At 36.6% G+C, this 23,931-nt stretch overlaps 1 protein-coding gene across 1 annotated transcript in view; it reads right to left on the reverse strand.

Annotated features, from left to right (window-relative positions):
- Nucleotides 1–22,935, reverse strand: part of TTBK2 (tau tubulin kinase 2) — a 77,507-nt gene extending 54,572 nt beyond the window's left edge. The window contains exons 1-5 of the mRNA XM_009887970.1: nt 22,867–22,935; nt 16,923–17,070; nt 11,150–11,223; nt 10,020–10,160; nt 7,552–7,656 (exon numbers count right to left, since the gene is read on the reverse strand). Coding sequence (XP_009886272.1) covers nt 7,552–7,656; nt 10,020–10,160; nt 11,150–11,223; nt 16,923–17,070; nt 22,867–22,935 — 537 coding nt within the window. The remainder of the gene's footprint in view (nt 1–7,551; nt 7,657–10,019; nt 10,161–11,149; nt 11,224–16,922; nt 17,071–22,866) is intronic.
- Between the last annotated feature and the right edge of the window lie 996 nt (nt 22,936–23,931).

The following is a 23,931-nucleotide window of genomic DNA, read 5'->3' on the forward strand; positions in this document are numbered from 1 at the left end:
CCCCCCCAGCCAGTAAGTCAGCTTCATCAATGGCCCACCTTAAATGCCTCTATGCAAACACACATAGCATGGGAAATAAACAAGAAGAGTTAGAGACCTGTAGAAGCCTGCAGGGCTACAATCTTATTGCCATCACAGAGACATGGTGGGATGGCTTCTATGACTGGAGTGTTGGAATGGCAGGCTACAAGGTCTTCAGGAAGGACGGGCAGAGGAGATGTGGAGGGGGTGTCACCCCCTATGTCAATGACTAGCTGGAGTGCATGGAGCTCTGCCTGGGGATGGCTGAGGAGCCAACTGAGAGCTTACAGGTCAGGATTAAAGGGAGGGCAGGGACAGGTGACATTACAGTGGGGGTCTGCTTCAGGCTACCTGACAAGGAAGACCGAGCAGATGAGGCCTTCTATAGACAGATAGGAGCAGCCTCACGTTCACAAGGCCCTGGTCCTCATGGGGTACTTCAACAACCCTGATATCTGTTGGAGGGATAACACAGCAGGGCATAAGCAATCCTGGAATGCATCGATGACAACTTCCTTCTCCAAGTGATAGAGGAGCCAACAAGGAGAGGTACCACGCTGGACTTTGTTTTCACCAACAAGGAGGGACTGGTGGGGAATGTGAAGCTCAAGGGCAGCCTTGGCTGCAGTGACCCCAAGACGGCGGACTTCAAGATTCTTAGGGCAGCAAGGAGGGTGCACAATAAGCTTGCTACCCTGGACTTCAGGAGAACAGACTTTGGCCTCTTCAGGGATCTGCTTGGCAGAGTACTGTGAGATAAAGGCCTGGAGGGAAGAGAGGCCCAAGAAGGCCGGTTAATATTCAAGGATCACCTCCCCCAAACTCAGGAGCAATGTACCCCAACAAAGAGGAAGTCGGGCAAAAACTGCATGGATGAACACGGAGCTCCTGGACAAACTCAAACTCAAAAAGGAAGCCAACAGAGGGGTGGAAGCAAGGACAGGTAGCCTGGAACGCATAGAGAGAAATTGTCCGAGCAGCCAGGGATCAGGTTAGAAAAGCTAAAGCTCTGACAGAATTAAATCTGGCCAGGGATGTCAAGGGCAACAAGAAAAGCTTCTACAGTTTCATCAGTGATAAAAGGAAGACTAGGGAAAACGTGGGCCCTCTCCAAAAGGAAACAGGAGACTTGGTCACCCGGGACACAGACAATGCTGAGGTACTCAACAACTTTTTACCTCAGTCTTCACTGGCAAGAGTTCTAGCTATACCGCCCAAGTCACAGAAGGCAAAGCAGGGACAGGGACAATGAGGAAGCGCCCACTGTAGGAGAAGACCAGGTTCAAGACCATCTAAAGACCCTGAAGTTGCACAAGTCCATGGGACCTGATGAGATTCATCCACGGGTCCTGAGGGAACTGGCGGATGAAGTTGCCAAGCCACTATCCGCCACATTTGAGAAGTTGTGGCAGTCCAGTGAAGTTCCCATTGACTGGAAAAGGGGAAACATAACCCCCATTTTTAAAAAGGGAAAAAAGGAAGCCCAGTCAGTCTCACCTCTCTGCCTGGCAAGATCATGCAGCAGATCCTCCTGGAAACCATGCTAAGGCACATGGAAAATAAGGAGGTGGTTGGCAATAGCCAACATGGCTTCACTAAGGGCAAATCGTGCCTGACAAATTTGGTGGCCTTCTATGACGGCGTTACAGCATTGGTGGATAAGGGAAGAGCAACTGACATCATCTACCTGGACCTGCGCAAAGCATTTGACACATGACATCCTGCACATGTCCTTGTCTCTAAATTGGAGAGACATAGATTTGATGGATAGACCACTCAGTGGATAAGGAACTGGCTGGATGTCCGCACTCAAAGAATTGCAGTCAGCAGCTCCACGTCCAAGTGGCGAGCAGTGACAAGTGGTATTCCTCAGGGGTGAGGATACTGTAACAGTCAGGAGGGCATGGTGAACCTACATAAAAACTTCAGGTTTGTGAATAAAAAAAGAAAAAAACAACCCAAAAAAGAATATATACATACACATATGAACGTATGCACATATTATACAGACAACACTGTCAGAATATATACACAGACTGGATGTAAAGACATACCAAGTGAAAACTGCCAGTAAGACTTGGTGATAGGAAGATGCATGCAGTGATTAGGACCAGAAGTAGTGCTGAGTGGTTGGCACAGGAGAAAGAAGACTAAGAGCACATTGAGTTTGAGTTCACCCTAAGATATTCACAAGATGCTAGAGAGAGATGACACAGTTTTAGTTTGAACAGAAGGAAACAGTATTGGAACAGGGGCACCATGAATGTGAATCACGTGCCTAGAGATAAAAAATGTGTTTATGAATGAAGCTATCAGGAGATAAAGGGGAAAAGGAGAGAATGTAAAACTAGAGAGGGATATGCTGAAGAAAGAAGCCTTGAAATTAAATCATGAAATAAGCTGGAGCCAGACAAAAGTAAGATAAAGGAAGACTGTCACCATAGAAACTACATGCATGCAGATTTAAGACTTATATTAATGGAAAACGGAGAAAACTGAGAAGAGGAGAGAAAGCTGACAGGAGTCACAGAAGACAAATGCTAGTAATGTTGAGGAAAAAAAAACAGCACAGGAGAAGTAGATGTCAATAGATGGTATGTTGTTACCACATGGGCATGGGAGAAGCTATAAATTAGTTCTGATGGCATAATCATAGAACTTTTAAAATTCTAGACGCCTACATAGAATCATAGAATGGTTTAGGTTGGAAAGGACCTCGAAGATCATCAAGTTTCAACCACCTTGCCATAGACAGGGACACCCCCCACTAGACCAGGTTGCCCAAGGTCACGTCCAGCCTGGCCTTGAACACCACCCTATGGGGCCTCAACAACCTCTCTGGGCAACCTGTGCCAGTGCCTTATAACCCTTAAAGGGAAAAATTTCTTCCTAATGTTTAATCTAAACCTGCCCTCTTCCACTTTAAAGCCATCCCCCCTCATCCTATCGCTACATGCCCTAGTAAAAACTCCTTCCCCAGCTCTCCTGTAGGCCCCTTTTAGGGACTGGAAGGCCGCAATAAGATCTCCCCGGAGCCTTCTCTTCTCCAGGCTGAACAGCCTCTCCTCACAGGAGAGGTGCTCCAGCCTTCGGATTATCCTCGTGGCTCTCCTCTGGACATGCTCCAGCAGGTCCATGTCCTTCTTATGTTGGGGACTCCAGAGCTGGATGCAGTACTCCAGGTGGGGTCTCACGAGAGTGGAGTAGAGGGCAGAATCCACGTCTCAGTAAAGACAAGCTAAATGTTTTCTTGCAAGTGTAGACTAATCTACCTATGCAATTTTCTTTGCAAGCTTGATTATATTACAGTCCCTAAATAATTTAATTAATACATAGTTTTTAACAAAATAATTTCAACTTACTAATATATGAGCCACTATTAATTTCAAGACAGACTGAACCAGAGTAGCTTTCTTTGTTGTGAACTTTGTAATAAACTCTATTTATGGTAAACAACAGCAGAAGAAACAAAACAGTGCGATAAACCTTATTTTATTTCACAGTAAATCATAAATTAGAATACATTCTTATTCTAGTTAATGTGTCAAATGTCTCATTTTAAAACATTTTCTCTAGCAATAAACAACAATCAAATGAGAATTCAAGAAATCAGTGCTCCCACAAAGGAGAAAAAGAAAGATTAAACTCAAGTTGAATGGAAATAAGCAATACTTAAACACAGGCGGGTTTTTTTTGCCTAGAGTGCACAAAAGTCCTGGGTTGAATTTTTGCTGTAATAACATCTATTTACTCTAGAGTATAATTTAATTTATCATGGAAGATAGAGCTGCTTTTACTTAATTCTGCAGCCATTTCAGGAAGGTAGAAAAGCATGGCAGCAAGATGAGGAAGCAAACTGCAGTAAACGCAAATAGATCCAATGCTGCTGTAAAAATTGCCCCGAAAGAGTCTATGATAACTCATTAAAACCCTGCAACTAAATTAATATGACGCGTGTGGGACTTAGCTCCATAGGCTATGATTTGGAGTATTATAGACAGGTGAGTCTCTATGTTTGAAAACTAATAAACTAACTTCCAAACTACGTTTGAAAACTAAGAAACTAACGTTCAGAAGGGGTCTATACACCATAGAAAAGATGAGGGAGAACTGAGTCCGTGCTAGGGAACTGTCTGTGTCATCAATGCATTTTCTATAATGAAAACAGGTATGTTTGGTAACTACTGTAATAACGATGTGAAAGAAAAAAGTAATTACTACAGATAGTACCAAAAATTATTTACATTCTCTAACCTGAATGAATCTTCATTTCTACTTTAAACATTTTCTATTGGAATATTGCTGGAACTTCATCAAAATTTCTGCAGACTCATTAGCACTGCTGCCTGTTTGTGAACTTCACTGCCATATATGGCACCTGTAGTAAAATCCATACTTAAACATTGGCCACTACTTTCCATATAAGATCCTGCATTCAGCCACTTGAAACTTTCTACATATTACCAATTTAAGCTGAAATTCATGTTAGATGACTGGTTTTGTAGCTGCCTGCTTTTAATAGAGTAAATAATTTCAGACTGTTCTTGAATGCAGCTGAAACGAATGTTTGTTTTGTTTATTAACCCCCATAATAATTTGTGGGATGCCTATAAGCCCAGCGTGCCTTGGAATAGAGACAGACAAGGACGGATTTGAGAGTACACCATGACTATGTCAAGGAATATTCTACTAGCCATCCAAAACTGATTATGCCTGAGCTTTTGAAAAACTAAATTTACACAAACTCAGTACAGCCTTGTCTGAATCAGGCATCCAAATTCTTCATATGTTCTATCTGTCATGAGGCATAATTCAATCCAGAGCCGCAATAGCCTGAATTTCTTTTCTCTTACTCCTTCAGAATGCTTTCAGGTTTCATTGGAGTGCAAAGAAAAGAAACTGAGAGCAAAGAAAATTTCACTTAGTCACATTGTACTATTCCAGTGGGCACAAAAATTGCAAGGAAAGAAATTAGTCTAACTAGAAGCGTAGCAATATGAGGAGGTGGATGTAGAAAGGAAACCAGAGAGGAGAGACAAAAGAAAAGATTCAGACTAGAATAAGCACAGGCTTAACAGAAATGCAGAAGGGTCCGAATGGATAGTTGAATGTATCAGTAGCCACTAGCATATACTTCAGTCAAATACTAGAATAAAACCATGTATCCCCAAGTTTTGTAATTCATCTTTTTGTAACACATCTGAAACAAGAACACCTTATCACACTGAAGTCGTATGAAACTCTGCTGCATTCCTCTGTCTTGGTACAACAGACTAGAATTAACTAAGAGTCTAATGCTGGGTAGCTTAATGGTTTGATAAATTTCTCATTCCCCCTTTGCTTCTTGACCTGATTTCACAAAATAAAGTAGTCTTCCTCAACTAAGGACCTCTTTTCAACTTCTTGTTTGAAGTTCAGTCAAGTGAATGCTACCTATAAAACTGATGATAATCTATTTTGGTAATGGCCTTTTAGACTGGCAAGGGGGTTGAAACTAAGTCGCATTTTGTCAAAGAACTACACAACACCTTTCTTCTCTACCAGTCTTGAAGCTAACTTGATTTTTTATCTCCACCTGTTAAAATGTATATGCTAGCCAGTGGTGCTGGCCAACGATTTCTGGAGGGAAATACAGTCCGGTCATAAGTTTTTCTGCTTTCAACAGTATCCATATAAGCCTCTTCCATCTTTGAGTTGAATAAAGATATTTATGCCCACCAGGAATTCCTTAATGTTGGGGGAAATACAAGGCTGCCAAAGGACTAAAACCTAATACTATAATTTTCAAAACCTCTCTTCTGCTTCTTTTAGAACACATCATGGAAATTCAAGGACTCAGGGATGATATGTAAAATCTCAATGGGACAGGATTCTTTCTGCAGAAGTCAAGTATATAGAAAACTAGGCTTATCATAAAAATCTAACAATCAACCTTAACTAAGGAACAGGTTCTTACCAATAGAGTACTATGTTTTTTGGAGAACATGCTTTTATATTGTTCCAGGTTATTTGCAGTATCTGCTGAAGAAATCTAATGGAGTTTAGAAGAAGGATAGCCTTAAGGAGAAGCACACAGCACATTTAATGAAAATATTAATAAATTTTATTATTAAGCAAGGCCAACAGTATGGTTGCTATCTATACAAGAGCCCTTTCTGACTATTACGTACAAATGAAAGTACTGGCTTTTTTTTCCCCCATCACTACCACTCTACTACTATGGACTATACTGTTAGAAAATTCTAAACAGATTAAATTGAAGAATAACTTCAGTTACATTGTAGGGCACTGCAATGAAAAACAAAAGGCAAGAGCTGAGTTGTTACAAAAGAAAGAATAGCAGAAATATTAAATTTTCTGTTGTTATCACCTATTTTTTCTGAAAATACTACCATTGGTGTGTATACATATAGAAATTACAGAATCTTGGGAATTGTTTTCAAAATTACAGGTCAGTTAGAGAAACATTATAAGCAGCCAAATATACAAAACATGACAAGAACATTTAGAAATTAAAAAAAAAAATTAAAAACTACTTAAAATGTTTAGCTCACCTTTCCAACAGCAGCAGCCACTCTGTTGGTCTCCCCTGCTCTTTGCTTTCATTGCAGTGTCCAGCATTATGGCTGAAGGAATAGAGTACAGCAGAACCCCGCTAATTTACCTTACTAACTCATATACCACATACTTTGCACACAAATGTTGCCATTTTCCCAACTTCTTAGGCAAAATAAAATTGAAAATCCTGTAGATATGACTTCTACCACTCAAATCACATCACATTAATAAACATGCTACACAACATTGACCAGTACATTATTCAGTATTACCATCAAAATGTAAACTAAACTAGTTTCATAAAGAAAATACATTTCTTTAAAACATCACCATGTACCGTGGCACTGACATGCTCATTTTCAAACTTTAAAATTAAGAAAATGACTGCCCACCAGTGAATTAGGGAGGCTCTACTGTACTTAAAATTGTAATGTCCTCATTGATACGCTTTTAGCTACAATTTACTTCAGACTGCATCGCATGGGAATACAGCAACTACACTTAACTATGTCCCCTTATATATTATAATTAGTGTCCTACCATTGTTTTAGTTATTCAGACTTTCTCTTTCAGAAGATTATATATTCAGTTTGGTGTTTGACTGTTTTCTCCTACATTTTTTTTTTTTTAATACAATATAATACCAAGTGAAATTCAGCTCTGGCGCGTTACTCTGATATTTAATGAAAACCTACTTGTCGCTTGATTTTCCAAAACAAAAGATAGACTACCCCCCCAAAAAAAAATCATAGACTAGACCTCTGCCTCAAGCCAAAAATCAGAAACCTAATTCATTCCCACTGCCAATCCTTAAAAATAATCAATAAATCACATGGCATTTCTGATCTGGAATGATGTTTGTCAAGTTTGTATGTTACCCATTCAATGCAACTCCCATACTTCTCCAGCAAGAAAAACAGCATACTACCACATTCAATTAATCAAATTGACAACAGTGAAAAAATATCTTACTGGTCTGACATCCCCACATGAGTTGGTAAATTGCCGTGCCAAGCCAAAATCCAGCATATAACACTTTCTACAGGTGCTAGGAAAACGTCCCATTGCGAAGTTAGACTAGGAAGAAAAACAAATACATATAGATATATATACACACACACACATTTCAATATATGCATGAATTAATGAAGTAACACAATCATAGAAAATCCACATTCTACTTCTCTAACGTTCCTTCCATATTTTCAGTTCTACTAAACTCCCATTAAATTTGAAGAAAATGTTGTTAAGAAAAGCAGACATCCATCTTAGCAGCCTACAAGGTCCAAAGAGATTTTCATCTTACTTCGTCACTTAGAACACAGTAATTTTTAGCAGGAATTTTCCAATCATGTTACCCACTTACATATTTTGATTTGGACATTCCAAAAAAACTACCAACGTAGTTAGACCTTAGGGCTAACAAGTTCATCTAAATAAATGCCCTAATATCATATATGCAGAATACAGCATAAGGACTGCAAACTGCCTTTTCCTTTTCATGGAAGGAGTAAGAATGAGAATTTAAAAACAAAAAAAAAAAAAATCCCAAAACACCCAAACAGTAAAAGCTGGAAAATCAGTGAGGACTTATGGAGTTAATACATTCTGAAAAGCTCTAGAAAATTTTCTTATTTGCCTCTACAGATTAACATTCCATGTTAGCCCTTTAAACAAAACCAAACAAAACAAAAATAAAAATTCTTCAACACTCCTAGTTTATGATATTTGAAAATGTTGGCTGAATTGGTTCATGTCTCTCGCTACCAAATCCCCTTAAAATGGATTATGTGATATAAAAAAAGATAAAGCTAATAACAAGTTCTGTGAAACAGAATTGAAACTACACGTCTGAGCAAGCTGGAAGCTTAAGGCAATTAACTGTAGAAAAACTACTTTTCTTTTTCCATTAAGTGAAACAGCAGTACTTTTCTAAATAAATCTGAAATTCACAGCTGCTTCGATGTTAAAGGTTGAGGGTAAAAACCAATCAAAAACATGAATTGAAATGAGCGTGATCAAAATCAGTTTTAAATGGAACAGGAATTTCAGCATTGCCTAATTCATCATGAGGTAAATAACCAACCAAGGACTTCAAGATTTCTGCTCAGTGCGAAGCTTGCTTTTAGTATAATCTGTCATCTAGAAAATACATAATAAAAGATAAAATGGACTTGTATTTTCAAGCCAGGAAAACTGCATGGTAGAAAGCAATCATGCCTTCTTTTGCATGTGTAAGTTGCAACATAACTCCTAAAGGGGAGGAAAAATTCCTTCTTTTATGAATCTATCGTATTGCTTCACACTGCTGTTTATCCTGGCTCACCATTTAATTTTCTGTGGGTTTTCCATCCCCTAACAGCACTCTCCATTTCCATTCTATTTGAGTCCATAGACTCCAAGATACAGCTAAATAACAAGATGTCCCCAATCCATCCTGCCAGCCATAAGGAACACATTTCCCATTCAAAACTGTAATTGTTTTCATCATTAAAATCTTGCACTCCAGCTAACTCCTCCTCACCTATTTCACTTGACATTCACTGCCTCTTGTCCTTTCCCTATCAAATGAAGTCTTGGGGATGGGTCAGGGAGAACACAAGTTTTATAAAAAGTTGCAAGGAAGAAGTGATGAAAATGAAAATTCCCCAATGCGCAGAAACTTATCAGAGGCTTTACATAAACATCATTCAGCTGACAGGAAATTTACCTATATAAGCCAGATAAAACCAGCCCCATTTGCAGCTATCAGAAAACACAAGATTTGCTCATTTTTTTCTCATTTACAAACTTTGAAAGTTTGGAGTTCTAATGATATTTTTAATATAGAGCAATATTAATCATAACATGCAATTTCAGTAATAAATTCAAAGAAAAACAGAAAAAAAAATAAGACCAAAAGCATGATGCTATCAGGAAAGCACTGTCCTCATGACATTTTGACAATATTCATTTTATTAGAACTGCACAATAAAACAATTGAATAGTTTTCTCTTAACAGTCTGTCTTTTCTTTCCTTGTTTGTTATATTAAATACCAAAACTGCTATTGAAGAGCTTATAAATACATCCTACAGTTAGTATCTATTCTCTTAGATTTATTACATGAAGATATTAATTGCCATTAACCAAATTCATTATATTATATCTCATGGCAAATACTCTTGATTGCATGATGCTACAGATAAAAGTTGGAAGTTTTAACTGTAGAAGATTGCAAGGAGGCCTAAGTAACTGGAGACAACGATGACAAAGACAAAAGCTATTGTTGTTGCAATCCAACATTAATTAATAGAAAAAATCCGCCCTATCTGATGAATAAACCTTAAATTTCCCGTCCCTTCTCATTTTTTAACATCTAGTACAGAACCTATTCTTATATATGCAGCCATGTAATGACCACATCTTACTTGCCTGTTTTGATTTAATGGGCAGACATACCGGTTTTATGTCCCTGTGCAGGAATCCCACAGAATGAATACTTTCAATAGATTCCAAAATCTGCTTCCCAAGCCGCAGAGTGGTACTAATGGTGAATGTTCCTCGAGACTGGCTCCGACGCAGGTCTGCCAAGTTCCGACCCTGGTCAAATTTAAAGGACGTTTTCATAAAAAAATACTAACAAGACTCACAGACAGCATAAAGTCTTCCTACTTCTTCTTCAGCTGTTCATTGTTAACTACAGAATACTCTTATTACCTATTTTCATACTCAAGGATAATACATCTCACCTAATGAGTATATGTCCCTGAGTATCTCCAACATTAAACTTAGAATCTGTTTTTGAAAATATGGACCTTAGTATCTTTCTACTCCTAAATAACATGGACCAAACTAATCTCTATTAGAAGTCTAGTACATACACTATTAGTTAATGTTGTATCTGTATCGCACCTGAAAAAAGGCCACTGAGAAAATGCTCACAAAGACTTCTTTACACTCACCTCTTTAAGGAAAAGTATGTAATTCATTTAATTACACAGTATATCTTAGATGACTTAACCAAACAGATCAAAAATATACTATGCAGGAAACGCACCCCCATGACATCACAGAACTGTTGGTCTGTCAAAATAACAGATGACCACAGTATGAACTACAGCACACTTCTTTTTCCAGTATTCATATTCACCAAGTTGATAAAGGACAATAATCCCATAACTTTCAGTGCTAATCACCCATTTTATCCCTTTTCACAGGAACAAGTCTTTCAGTAAAGTGTTTTTTCTTACTTGCAAAGGTATTTTTTCCACTTTCACCAAAAAAGCCAACACAATACACAGGCCAATATATTATATTTTAGTCTATCTTCAGGTGCAGACTTCAAAGGAATGTGAATTATATCAGAAGACATCACAGTTCACTCTTTCAATAGTCAGGTCTTTCTGAGGATGCAAACTTTCTCCTTTCTGAGAGAATTATGGAAAGGACATTGAAAGATAAGGATATAAGGATATGCTGAATTTAAGTTTGCTCACTACTATGCGTTCATGACCTTCGGGGTTTTTTTTTAACGCTTGGCTAACAATCCAAAACATGCAAGCAAACTTTGAGCTCTCCAATACACTGACCTGCAACTGCATGACCACATAGTTAAATCTGTCATTCCTTCCACATCCAATGAATCTACAGACATGATCTTTTCCTGAGGAAAAAGAAGCAAATGAGTCAATGATAATGAAATTCTGTAGTTTATTCCTCTAAATACCTAGCAAATTACTGGAAGAGATATTTATATTTCTTTAGAGATCTTTAATAAACTTAACTCACCATCCACACAGTTCAACAGGTGTAAAAACAAATGTCATTTCTACCCCCAATTAAATAAAAGTTTTCTCCCATAATATAGGCAGCCCTACCACAGCTATCACTCTTCCCTAAGAAAACATGCATGGCAACATGCCTAAATGTCCACAAATTTGAGGCACTTTGGATTGGGAAAAGGTTAATTTCTTGCTGATGGTTTGTTATAAACTATATTCCTAGCCACCATTCCTCTTTTTCTATAAGCTGCAGCTGCTGTGATGAAAGAAAACAGAAGTAGTTACCTGCTGGTCATGTTTTGCATTAAAAAATTGTAAAAAACATAATTCAACTAATGCAATTTATGAATATCTTTTTCTAGAACATGATCTTTGCTGTTTAGCTACAAAAGACAAATTCAGCTCAGATACACTGAAGCAGAGATAAAATAACTGTAGTAAAAAAACCATCCCAGTTTGGTTTAAGCCAATTTTCTTTAAAGCCTGTGAAGGAAAAGAGAGCTGGTCAAAAATAATCTCCTTGCTATCCTGCAGTTGTAAGGCAAAGCATAACATTCCCCGGGTAGAGAAAAAGGCAAGCCAAAGACTGCAGTAGGGAAACAGAAAGGGAATGCAACCTTGTTGTCATTTTGGCATCCATGTTTATCAACTTGGAGAGAATCTGGGACCCCTTATGACCCCACTCTACGACAGAACAGGGTACTGTAGGGTTTAAGTTCCTCAGGCCATTTACCTTCCTTTCTGACACCGCGGAAGCTACAGCCAAGAGAAACCTGATGGTCACAAGTGGCTGCTAAAGCTGTGTAAAGTTTGTGTCACCTAAGGTTTCTTTCATGAACTTCTTCACCCTTAGCGTTACCAGAATGTCATAAATAGTTAAAAAGTGATAGAAGAAAAGCAATTAAGAAAATTAAAAAAAAACATTACTGCTTTCAAAACATCATGACTGCTAGCTACAGATCTGGAGGGACTTCTTGTTACTGCTGGACTTATAGCCCCATCAAACCCCTAGAACTTGGCCCTACAGCTTCTGAATATTCTCACCTGACTTGACAGAAGAGCAGTTGCCTGTTTATTGCTTCCTCAGGAGTCTCCCTGCCACATACAATTAAAATAGATAGGCCCATTTAAACAAAAAAATGGAACAGGATTCATGAAAATAATTTATTTTAAAAAAATATTTTAAAAGAAATCTCCACAACTTCTGCAAATACATAAGTGCTAAGCTGTAAGTATAACTGGTTTTCCTCCAATTTTTCCTTCCACCCATTTGTTTAAGTAAGACAGGCAATATTACAGACAGTATAATTTTATGAAGAAAAAGGATTTGCAGCAAATTTGTCAAGATGAAATTTTGTATATTCATTGCTGCAGTTTCCAGTTAATGAAGTCTCACCTCAAATATTTATGATTCATTTTACAGCCACAGTGGGTATGCTGAGGGAACATCTTCAGAGAAACGTATTAGTCAGATTTCATCTGACAGATTCAGTAAATGTCCAAACCCCGGGTTGGTCAGAGAAACCCCATTTTAACTGGAACAGCAACTCCACGTGTGTGGTAAACTCTCTGGAAATTAATCTTTATGAAAAACTGAGGGAATGGGAAAGGACAGAAGTAGGGCCTGTACACCTTATTCAAATACCATGATCCTCTGCCACACCAGCGAGGCTATACGCACCTACTACACCTTTGCAGATACCTTCAGTTCCTTTTCCCTCAGTGAGAAAACAAAAGTATTTTCTCACACCTGTGAGTCACATGGCTGGGGAGAAGATGATGGTAACAGGTTCCAATGAACAACTACGCCCTTGAAAAGCGTACGTGCCATTCCCCAGGCTGCAGTGTATCACTACAGCTAGCTTTTCAGCCTACACCAGACACAACCCATCACTAAATTACGCTAGGGAGCTGTAAATGAATGAGGGAGAAGTCTGTAAGGTTGTGTGAGACAGAAACCAACTGAGTCTCGCTCTCACGGAGTGAGATGTGATAAATCTGTCTTCTCCCATCTGACTGTGGGAACAGATGGCCTAACAACATGATTCAACAAGACAACCATCTGTTGCACCAGATTTCTTTAAAAATAAAACAAAACAACAAAAAAACCCCAACACACCATCACACACAAAAACTAAACACAAAACCAGAGTTTAAAGAGTTAAACAATATTCTGACAACAATAATTAGGAGAAAGCATCATTGGCAGGAAAAAAAATAAAAAAATCAAAGATGCAGTTGATGACTAAGCTGTAATAAATAGCTGTACCAGTGAACATACTCCTCCTTCATAATTAAGAGAGAAGTCATACAACTACTCACATAGTTAAGCATGTTTTGCTAGACCAGGGTCTTAAAAGAGCTTCTTTGAAGTTTTTCATTATTCACTGTACTGCATACCTACAAAGTTATGACTCATATCACCCCCACAATGAAAGACCAAACTGTTTTAATTTTCAAAATTTCTGAAAGCAAAAATAATAAAAAACAGTACATCCCTGCACTTCTGCCAACAGATATTCTCATTTCAGTTTCACAGTTACTGTGAAATAAGATTCTAATTCAGAAACACTCGAAAGCATATTTATAACCTTGAGAATGTGCCTAGCTCTAGTAAAGACTGGAAGAGCTGTTTTGATGGATTGAGACGTATTACACTTGTTTATTTAATTATTTCCTAAAAGCCTGTTTCTTCATAATTTTCCCAGAAATTGTATATAATAAACTTTAAAAAAAAAACCCAAAACAACAGATCCACACATCAAGAGAATTCTGAATTACACTGTCAGCTGTTTCTCATTACATTCTATTCATAGATCAAACTTTCCAAATATTTGCAAGAAAAAGGATTTTCATGACAAGTAAATTCCTTCCTCTGATTTATGTCCAAGGTAACTAGAACACCTTGAAAATAAAAGAACATAAGCCCTTTGAGAAAAGGACAGTAATTATATACATACATATATATACACACGCGCACCAAAAAGGGATAGAAGAACAAGGTAAAAGTTGGTCTCAGTGGATATCTGCTATTAGAAGGTTGTTACAAAAATATCCTAAAAGAACTGTTTACAATTTCACCTGCTCTGAATCTCCATGAAAAAAAACTTGTCATAAGTAAGAAAAATTTCTACATGGTAAATGAAGCATTTAATAAAAAATATTCTTCAAGAAGCAATGATCTACTCCCTATTTTTCTTGATTTTCTCTCTGCTTCAAATTTTTAGCTCTTTCATACTGAAAACTTGGGCAGGTAGAAAAATTAATGGAAATGACTCCTAGGAGCCAAGATTTTATGTAAAACCTAAAACAGTCTCTACCATAATCTTATTTAATAAAAATCCTTAAAGCATGGATAAAAATATATGCATGTAAAAAATAAAGTTATGTATCTGTTCAAACTATAAACCTCAATATATGCAAAAGGTTCATCCCTGACACATCTCTTACTGTAGTGACTTTCCTGATCATCTACAACGTTCCTTATCTAAAACCAGAGCAGTTACACTGTAATGTGGAACTGCACAGCAATGACTAAAGGTCACCTTTAGTGTTGTTATCATGAAATCACCAACTTTTTTTTTTTCCTTTTTTTAAACTGTACAAGAGAATAATAAGAGATAAAAATTAAGGAATAACATTTAGGTTGTTTTCTCATAAGGAAGACTATTAAAAGAGCTCCTTCTAAGGATCTCAAGCAAAATCAGGGTCTCAGTTATATAAAACCTTCTATTTATTGTTTTCTCAGAGAAATAATATTGAGAAAACAAATAACTGAAGGATCTTTACTTGGATTATATATTGCTTGGATTGTTTGCCTTACTGGATCTGTTGTTCAGGTGTTTCATTATTCTGGTCTTTTCATCTAGACAGCATTTCCCATGATTCAGTAGAACCAGAGACTCTTCTGCAGGAAGACTTGGGTTGTTAAAGGAATTATACTCCCCAAAGGAAGACTGATAAGAAAATTATAACTTCTGTAAGGTCCTATGGCAATTATTCAAGAATCAATTTTTTATTACTTCCGGAAAATTTTTGGTTTTCAAAAGGTAAAAAGTTTTTACTAAGAAAAAAAACATTTTTGTAACATCTTAACTCAAACTTCACTACATTTAAATTCACAGCAGAAAGTTACAAGGCACTGCAGTTAAGCAGTCATATATAAAGCTATGTTTCTACAAATACATTGGCATTGTAGTGCTACTGAATTCCATTATTTTATTTCAGGTTTTATTATTTTCCTTAGTACTTTAGCTGCTTCACCTATACCACGTTACAGACTCTCGGGTTTTGTTAAAAATAGAATCAAGCTCATGTGTGCAGAAAAAAAAACCCTTGGAAATTAATTCTGAGCATTTAAAAACCCAGGAGTTACAGAGTATTTGTTTCTTCAAAACTCAGTATCTTTAAGACAATTTCTTTCAAGAACCCTGACAAATGGTTTCTAAATTTACAATTGGTACTAATGAAACTCACTATTCATCTCTGGACTAGAAACTCTAAAATTCAAAGAAAGTTAATATGCAGTCCCTCAATCTCCTTGCTCGACTATATAATACTGGAGTGTTTTTATGACATTCTTTAAAAATATATAAACATAGGAACAGTTTGTTAACACTGTAACATGTTACATGCTTGCCCTCTTAAATCTATAGAGGCTGTCGATTTCTGCTGCAATGTGACCTTTACAGCAGACTAGGCAGCATAGTATGTCATGCAGATTTTTGTTTTATTCAAAGTAAGCGTTTGAAAAATTGGGCTGCTGACAAGGACAGATGTATTAGTCAAAATCTTCCAGATTCAAAATACTTCTTTTAAAGAAAGAAGTCACCCTTTAAACTTCCTTTTTACAATCTTATGTTGTGAAAAGCAATGAAGAGAAGCCATTGCCTATTTCTCTGTATTGATAGCTTCAGACATTGAAGTATTTAAAAGTACACCAAAAGTGACTATTCAAAGTAGTGATTTAAATGGCCAATGACCTGAACCCTAAAAGTATTTCAGGACTCTACATGACAATAATTTTTTTCTCTACAAGTTACAGTATTATAAAGTTGGTTCTTTGTTTGTTTGTGTGAGGGTTTTTTTTAAATATGTTTCCCATTTCAACATCAGAATTATTCTTGGCAATACTTGCAACAGTAAAGAAATACAAATATTCTTGTTTCGCATGCTATGTGAAGGACCCGCAAATATTTGATGCTAGATAGCACAGAAAAAAAGATAACATCTTAGAAGAGGAAATAAAAAGCTAACAACAACCATAAAGTCTAGAGCAAAAAAGGTAAGGACAAGCTATGGATCTAGAATAAACTACAGTTGAGCATAGTTTTTGCAGAATTTTTTTGTTGTTGTTGTTGTTCTTTTTATTTTCATGTCTACCCGTTTCAAAGAAAAGGTTCATTGTAGTAAATCTTTCAGAAGCTGAAAGAGCTTCTGTTCCACTTTTAATAACCATTTAGCAATAACCTGCAGGATAGAAGGAATATTTACTCAAACTATGACTAAATAGAGATTATAATTATTTTTTAAGAAGACACACTGACATTCTACTTCTGACATATCCAGGGTACAGCCCTACCTTGCAATTTCTTCAACACAGCTACTTCCATTTTCAGCACTTGCTTTGGTTGCTGAGCTGATTCGACCTTCAGTGCAACATTTTCCCGAGTAAGCAAGTCCAGGGCATCGTAAATTTCTCCAAATCCTCCACCACCTATTTTTCTCAACTATATTGGGGAAAAAAAGAAAGAACAGAAACAGACTTAAAAGAAGGGAGGAAAAAAGTAAACAAAACATCAATACTTCTTTGTACTGTCTGTCATACTGCAAATGCTGTTGTATTACTAATAGATTTTAAAATAACACAATTATATCCTTCAGTACGTAAAAAGCTACTGAATAATCTACAAAGGCATGGTTAACCACAGCTTGGAAGAGAATCCTAGGAAAACATGTTAATACACCTGATCTATCCTCCCCAGCATGAATCTGACCAAAGTCAGCAAGCTGTATAAAGTCTTTCCTCAAATAGTCACATGCTACCCAGAGATCTTCAAATACAAATGCATTCACATTTTTAAAATAAGTCATCGTTTTCTTTTTTCAGAAACACGCACACTGAATACCAAAGGTATAAAAGTTTTTGGCCTTACTGAAAAGAGGCAGCATTTTCTATTGTATGCAGTGACTTACACATAACAGCTAAATCACAAATGATAATAAACAGCTAAGATTACCTTTGAATGCTTAATTTAAATGTTACTCATATGTACTTATGGTTCACCAATACCATTCTTAATAACAGACATACTAAAGAAATCTGCACCACTGAAAGTTTTATCTGTGTTAGGAAGAGGCGAAAATAATGCTCCTGGCATATTAATTAGTTTGAAGTACATTCAGAGCAAATATTAAGAGTTGTGTTTTCATTCTGCTGTAAATGTTCAAAGGGAACAGAGACTTGTCTGGTTTTCAGTACCAAAAATATCAGTGTTATTTCACATAATGCTTTCATATGGTGATCTCCCCTGTAGCTATCCATCCTAAAGCTGATGAAAAGAGAAAATGAGACAAAAAGAACTTACCCTAAGAAACACACAATATTGTATTTTTTACTATATTTTCACAGAATCACAGAATTGTCAGGGTTGGAAAGGACGTCTGGAGATCATCTAGTCCAACCCCCTCTTTACCGTGAAAGAACAGACATGGTTTTCTAAATGCCATTTGAAAATATACAGGTGTAAGGTTATATGACTACACTGCATTAAATGTCATCTAAATGTTCCGGGGATCTAGACACCAGCAATACGCTGACCTATCTTCAGATTCTGAAAATAAATCTAATGTCTCCTAATCTGGACAATCAGTCATCTGACTGAGAAGGAAAAACAATTTCTAAAAAAGGAAAAAGGCAACAGATAAAATACTCATATTGTTTACTTGCATTTTTCAAGTCACATCACATGAAATTTTTATTCTGTACAATTACAACAATACTCAGTATTTCATCATGCACTTTCTGTCCTGAAGATCTTTTACCATCACAAGCAACTGCTATTTCAATATTCTTAAGATGAGGAAAATACGGTCCAAGATACGTAGCATTATCTACATTACTCACCTCCGGCCAATGCATTGAGAATTTTTTAAAGATGCATAGGATAGACAGCACACCACATTTTCAGACTTACAGAACTAACCCACCTAAATATCTGCTCCTAGTGCAACACCTGTTAACTGCAAATGCACACGTCCATTTCTTCCTAAAAAGCACACTAGCTGTTAGCAAATGCAATCTCCTCCACAGGCTGTATACGTTCTCTGAAGCAGCATAACATGCATACTATCGACATAGGCTTAAGCCTGTTACTCTTTAACCTACACATTTCAAGACCTTAACAAGTTCCGGTACAGAGTATCACAAATTCTGAATAAGAGGTCTGTGTCTTAAGACATGACTTGTTTAAGGTACTACTCAGGTAAGAATCTAGGGCTAACTTTGAAATAATGACAAATCATAAGAAATAGATACCTTTCAAGTCTGATGAAATACTCAGTATAACTTGGTTACATTCAGATGTACTTAATATATACAGTGTTAGTCCTTACAGAAAGGAAAAGAATCTGTCATCTAAATATTGGGAAAAATAGCAACTTTTAACAGGATTTTATATATATGTATATATGTGTGTATATGTATACACACACATATGTGTGCATACACATGTATATATATACACACACATATGTGTGCATACACATAGGTATATAAAAAAAAGTATGTGTCTGTCTATGTTTATCTCTCAAAGATGTAGTTTCATGACTATTTTGGCCATTTTAAGTCTGCACTTTTCCATTCCACCTGCTGGTCTGGTAATGCCATTATTTGCTTGAGCTCTGAGCTACTAACATGGCTCCAACAGTTAAATGTGGACATTGATCTGACTCTAGTTTTCAGCACATAAATTTTCAGCACAGTACAAGCAGAAAGAAGACAGTGAGAACGCACAGTGAAAAGAGTGAGAGGCGAAAAGGAAAGAGGTGACACAGCCATCCTCACACCTATATAAACTTATAGCAGTTTATCATATAACTTCATTTACCAGCGTTGAGAAACAGCCAGAATGAGAAAGACTGTCTCTAAAATGTTTTTTTTCTGCTTGTGTGCTTAAAAAAAAAAGAAAAACAAAAAACCTAAACACCACCAGACTAATAAAATAAACAGATCAATTTCTATCCTCGGTAAAGTGCACCAGAATCATTAACATACATCCAATAATGACATCAGTCAATAATTCCAGGCACAAATTAACTTCTCTTTGATTGTAGAAAAAAATATTTTCCACATCCTTTATCACTGGGTCATGTACCACATTCAGCAATGAGCCCACATTTTCCTTGGTCGTCATCTTGCTGCCAATGTCACTGTAGAAGCCTTTAGAATCATAGAATCATCTAGGTTGAAAGGGACTTTTAAGATCATCAAGTCCAACCATCAGCCTAACACTGCCAAAATCACCTCTAAACCATGTCCCTAAGCACCACATCTACCCATCTTTTAAATACCTCAAGGGATGGTGACTCAACCACTTCCCTGGGCAGCCTGTTCCAATTTTTGATAACACTTTTGGTGAAAAAAAAAAATCTCCTAATATCCAATCTAAACCTCCCCTGGCATAACTTGAAGCCGTTTCCTCTTGTCCTATTGCTTGTTACTCAGGAGACCAACACTCATCTCTCTACAACCTCCTTTCAGGGAGTTGTAGAGAGCAATAAGGTCTCCCCTCAGCCTCCTTTTCTCTTGACTGAACAACCCCAGTTCCCTCAGCCATTCCTCATGAGACTTGTTCTCTAGACACCTCACCAGCTTCATTGCCCTTTCTCGTTGCTTTTCACATCCCTCACCAGCTTCAACTACCAGCTGAGCTCTATCTTTCCTATATATTCATCCCAACGCACAGAGGCAATGTCTCCATCTTAGGCAGCCCATCCCTGTTCCCATCTTCTGTTTGCTTGCCTTTTGCTTTTGGGTTCAGACAGAAGTTGACTGTTCAATCATACTGGCCTCCTGCCACATCTGCTCAACATCTCTCACCTTGACAAGGACCTCATTTGCCCTCGTTTACACCTGCACCACATTCTTCCATTTTGTACATTAGTTTCAAGCTTGTCCTCTTTGCATGCAGCGTCTCACACCTCAAACTCATTCTCTCTTCCACTCCTATCTCTGTACGCTTCAAGTCTAAAGCATACAATTTCCAACAGGTTTTATCTTGGTACTTGCGCTTAGACTCCATACTGAATGATGTTCCTAAACCCACCTAAACCAATTATCATTACAATCAAGTCTCTCCAAGTCAGGATGGTAATAAAAGTTTCAAAGGTAAGAGAGATGGACAAGAAAAGGCATCAACAGAGGATAAAAGCAAATGCTAATAGATACAGAGACCCGTTGAGAGGGAGGGTGTCACTGGGGGAAAAATACTTTATAATGTCTTTTCTATGCTTAGTTTTCAAAACAGAATCACCCTAAAGAATGTCTAGGTTAAAATTAAATTTAATTGAACATAGTTTTTTTAAACCTTTGCGTCCACAAATTCCAGCTATGCCTTCATGATTACAAAGACCAAGGTCATGAACAGCAAAAATTCTGGAAACTGCATTTCAGTTGCAAATCTTTACATAACTTCCAGAATCTGTACTTTTCTTTTCTTAAACTGGTTACAATGAAATAATCTCATGCAATCATACTACAGAGCTGCCATTCTTCAATGAGGGGAAAAAAAGCAGGATATTAGGAGAGTTCCACAAGGAACAATCCACAAGGATAATTAGGGACAGTACTCATTGTCACCAAAACTTGAAAGTCCACTGGTTTATACCACCTCATCTTTCTACACAAGGAATTTTCAAGTACTCTGCTGCTTCCAGAACATTAGCAAAACATTTCAATACTTCATAAAGTAACAGAACAGTATTATTATGTTAATATGTGTCAAGCACTAAGCAATTTCTAAAATTTGTACGCTATTTTCTTCCACTAGCAGATTGTCCTATGAAATCCTGAATTCTGAAAGAAGTATATCACCTTAGATGCCATCAAGAAATCCTTAACGTTTGCTACAGAAATTAAGAAATTGAAGAGTTACCTACAGAAATATTTGGCACTCATCTAGCTGTAATACTTGATTTGGAAAACATACAAGTTAAAATGTATAATCACATGAGACGAACAACAGCCTACTCTCAAAATTTTCCAAAAGACACAGATGTGATCGTCATTATTCATGACATAGGAAAGAAAATAAGCCTGAAGAAAACAGGACTACTGTTGCACATATCAAACAACTGAGTAGTTTTGTGGATAGTGATATATTAGTATACTGTAATCTATTGATAATGCTATTTTAATCTATTTGATCTGATTCAAGACTATGCTTTCAGTTTTTACTTCACTGCAATATTGAGATGCAATACAAGGAACTATTGTAAATACTTACACTCTAAAGATAGCCATTTAGGTTCTATTTACACAAAAAGAAATATAAAGGTTTCCTACACAAAGCTAGTATCAACATCCTGCATTTTTTAAATAAGATACGACATAAGATAGTTGAAATTTTTTTCTTTATATGAAATTGAAATGAATTATGAATCTATATCTTCTCTGTTCAGTCTCACAGTTTTAAATAAAATATTGAAATATGGGAGTAATACAAAGAAAAGATGGTGCAAAAAAATAGCGATTCAGTATCCACTCACAGCCTACTAAACACACAGAGATACCCAAAATGTCTTATTATGAAGTAGCTTTTTCTTTTTCCTTCCTTTCTTTTTTTTCACATCTCATAAAAAATCCACAAGAAAAAAAAAATAATCTAAAGCGATCAGGGAAATGGAGAAGGAACTATGAGAGCTCAGCCTGGTTTTCCCAGCAAAAATAGTTTCAAATGGATACTATTTCCCTCTAGATGCAAATCAAGGATATGAACACCAAAAGGGAACAGAGCTATTTATGGCAAAGCCAACACTGGCACACAATCAAATGGATATAAATCAGCGAGGGATAAATCTATGCTACAAAACATAGCAAACAAAAAGAATTTCTAATTGGAAGAGCAGCAAGGTCCTGAAAGACCTTCCTATAAGAAGTAACAAATCTCACAATCTGACTAGTTTCAAAAGGGTCCCTGACTGATTTCCCAAATGGACTGAGATAATCACTGGCTGATTGGATTCAATATACTAAAAGGTCTCTTCCAGTTATGCTCTGAACAGGCACTAAGTCAGGATTTACAAGCTTTCCTAGGTCCTTACCAGAAAAAACCCCACCTTAAATCCATATAATTTCTTTTTAAAGTAGGATAAGAGAAACAAGTGGTTTTAAAGTCCTTTCACCATTAAAGTAAGTATTGAGCAAAACACATCTCTCAAGAATTTTGAAACAGATTTCAAAGCGCAAGCTACTTCTTTTCAAAAACATGCTTTAAAGAAGAAAAAGAATTGCAAGGCACACTTACCACCTTCCATCTTTCTTTGACCAAGATTCCCACACTGAGGATGTCAGGCTGCTCCCCTCCTCCACTCATTGCAACCTCCTGACGTTATGGAGCTGCTATGCGAAGTCTATGTCAGTAGAAACCATCCAGACCCCAGAAGTGGCTTCCATTTAACCAGTGACTGCAGAAACAGAGCAGAACGTGGGATCTCAATGATTAATAGAATAACATGAAATACAGAAAAAGCTGTGTTTCTCACCTAGCACCTTAGCTGGATTTGTATCCCATAGCGAATTATGTTGAAATTCTAGCCAACAACTTCCAGTACAGAAAGAAATTCAAATATATTCTTCCTTATTTTTTTAACCTGCTCTCTTGAACCTCCAAGCCCAATCTCAAAATAGTACTAATGAATATAAGCATTTACAAAGTTAAATTCTGCAGGCAGTTTCAAATTGTGGTAAATCATAATTATTTTAAAATTTAATTTTAATAACAACAACTCTTAAAATCTAATTAATAATTTACTAAATAATTGGTTAAGTAATTAATATTAATATATAATAATAAGCTTAATGGAGTTTTAACCAAAAAATTAAGAATAGATATTTAAATCGGAGTTGTAATTGAATTTATTGCACTGCATACGGACTATTTCACATTTTACAACGTGTTTCACATGGCTAGGATTACTTATGATTAAATATGTCTACAGTACAATTTTGGTGCTTTATGTCAGGGTACAAATAGCTAAAAAAACCCTTGTATTGGGTAATTCTATCAGTTTAATTTTTTAATTTTCTGGCTTTAGGCAATCATCTCTAAATCAAATTTTATGTAGCAAGATAAAAATTTATCTTTTGGAGATTAATCCAACCATAATGGCTCCCATCAGCAACTACTACAACCAATTAAAAGCTTATTTCATTTGTTTGAAGCTTTTCTAGAATTGTCCTTATTTGTTACACTGGTATAATTACACAAATGTTATTCTTTGTGCAAACTGTCTTATCCAATAATAAGACTCTTCTAAAGTATATTTGCTTTGGGTTTATTTCTATCACTTCCAAAATAGTATAAACTAAA

The sequence above is a fragment of the Charadrius vociferus genome, unplaced genomic scaffold, assembly GCF_000708025.1.
Source record: "Charadrius vociferus isolate BGI_N301 unplaced genomic scaffold, ASM70802v2 scaffold337, whole genome shotgun sequence".
Classification (NCBI taxonomy): Eukaryota; Metazoa; Chordata; class Aves; order Charadriiformes; family Charadriidae; genus Charadrius; species Charadrius vociferus.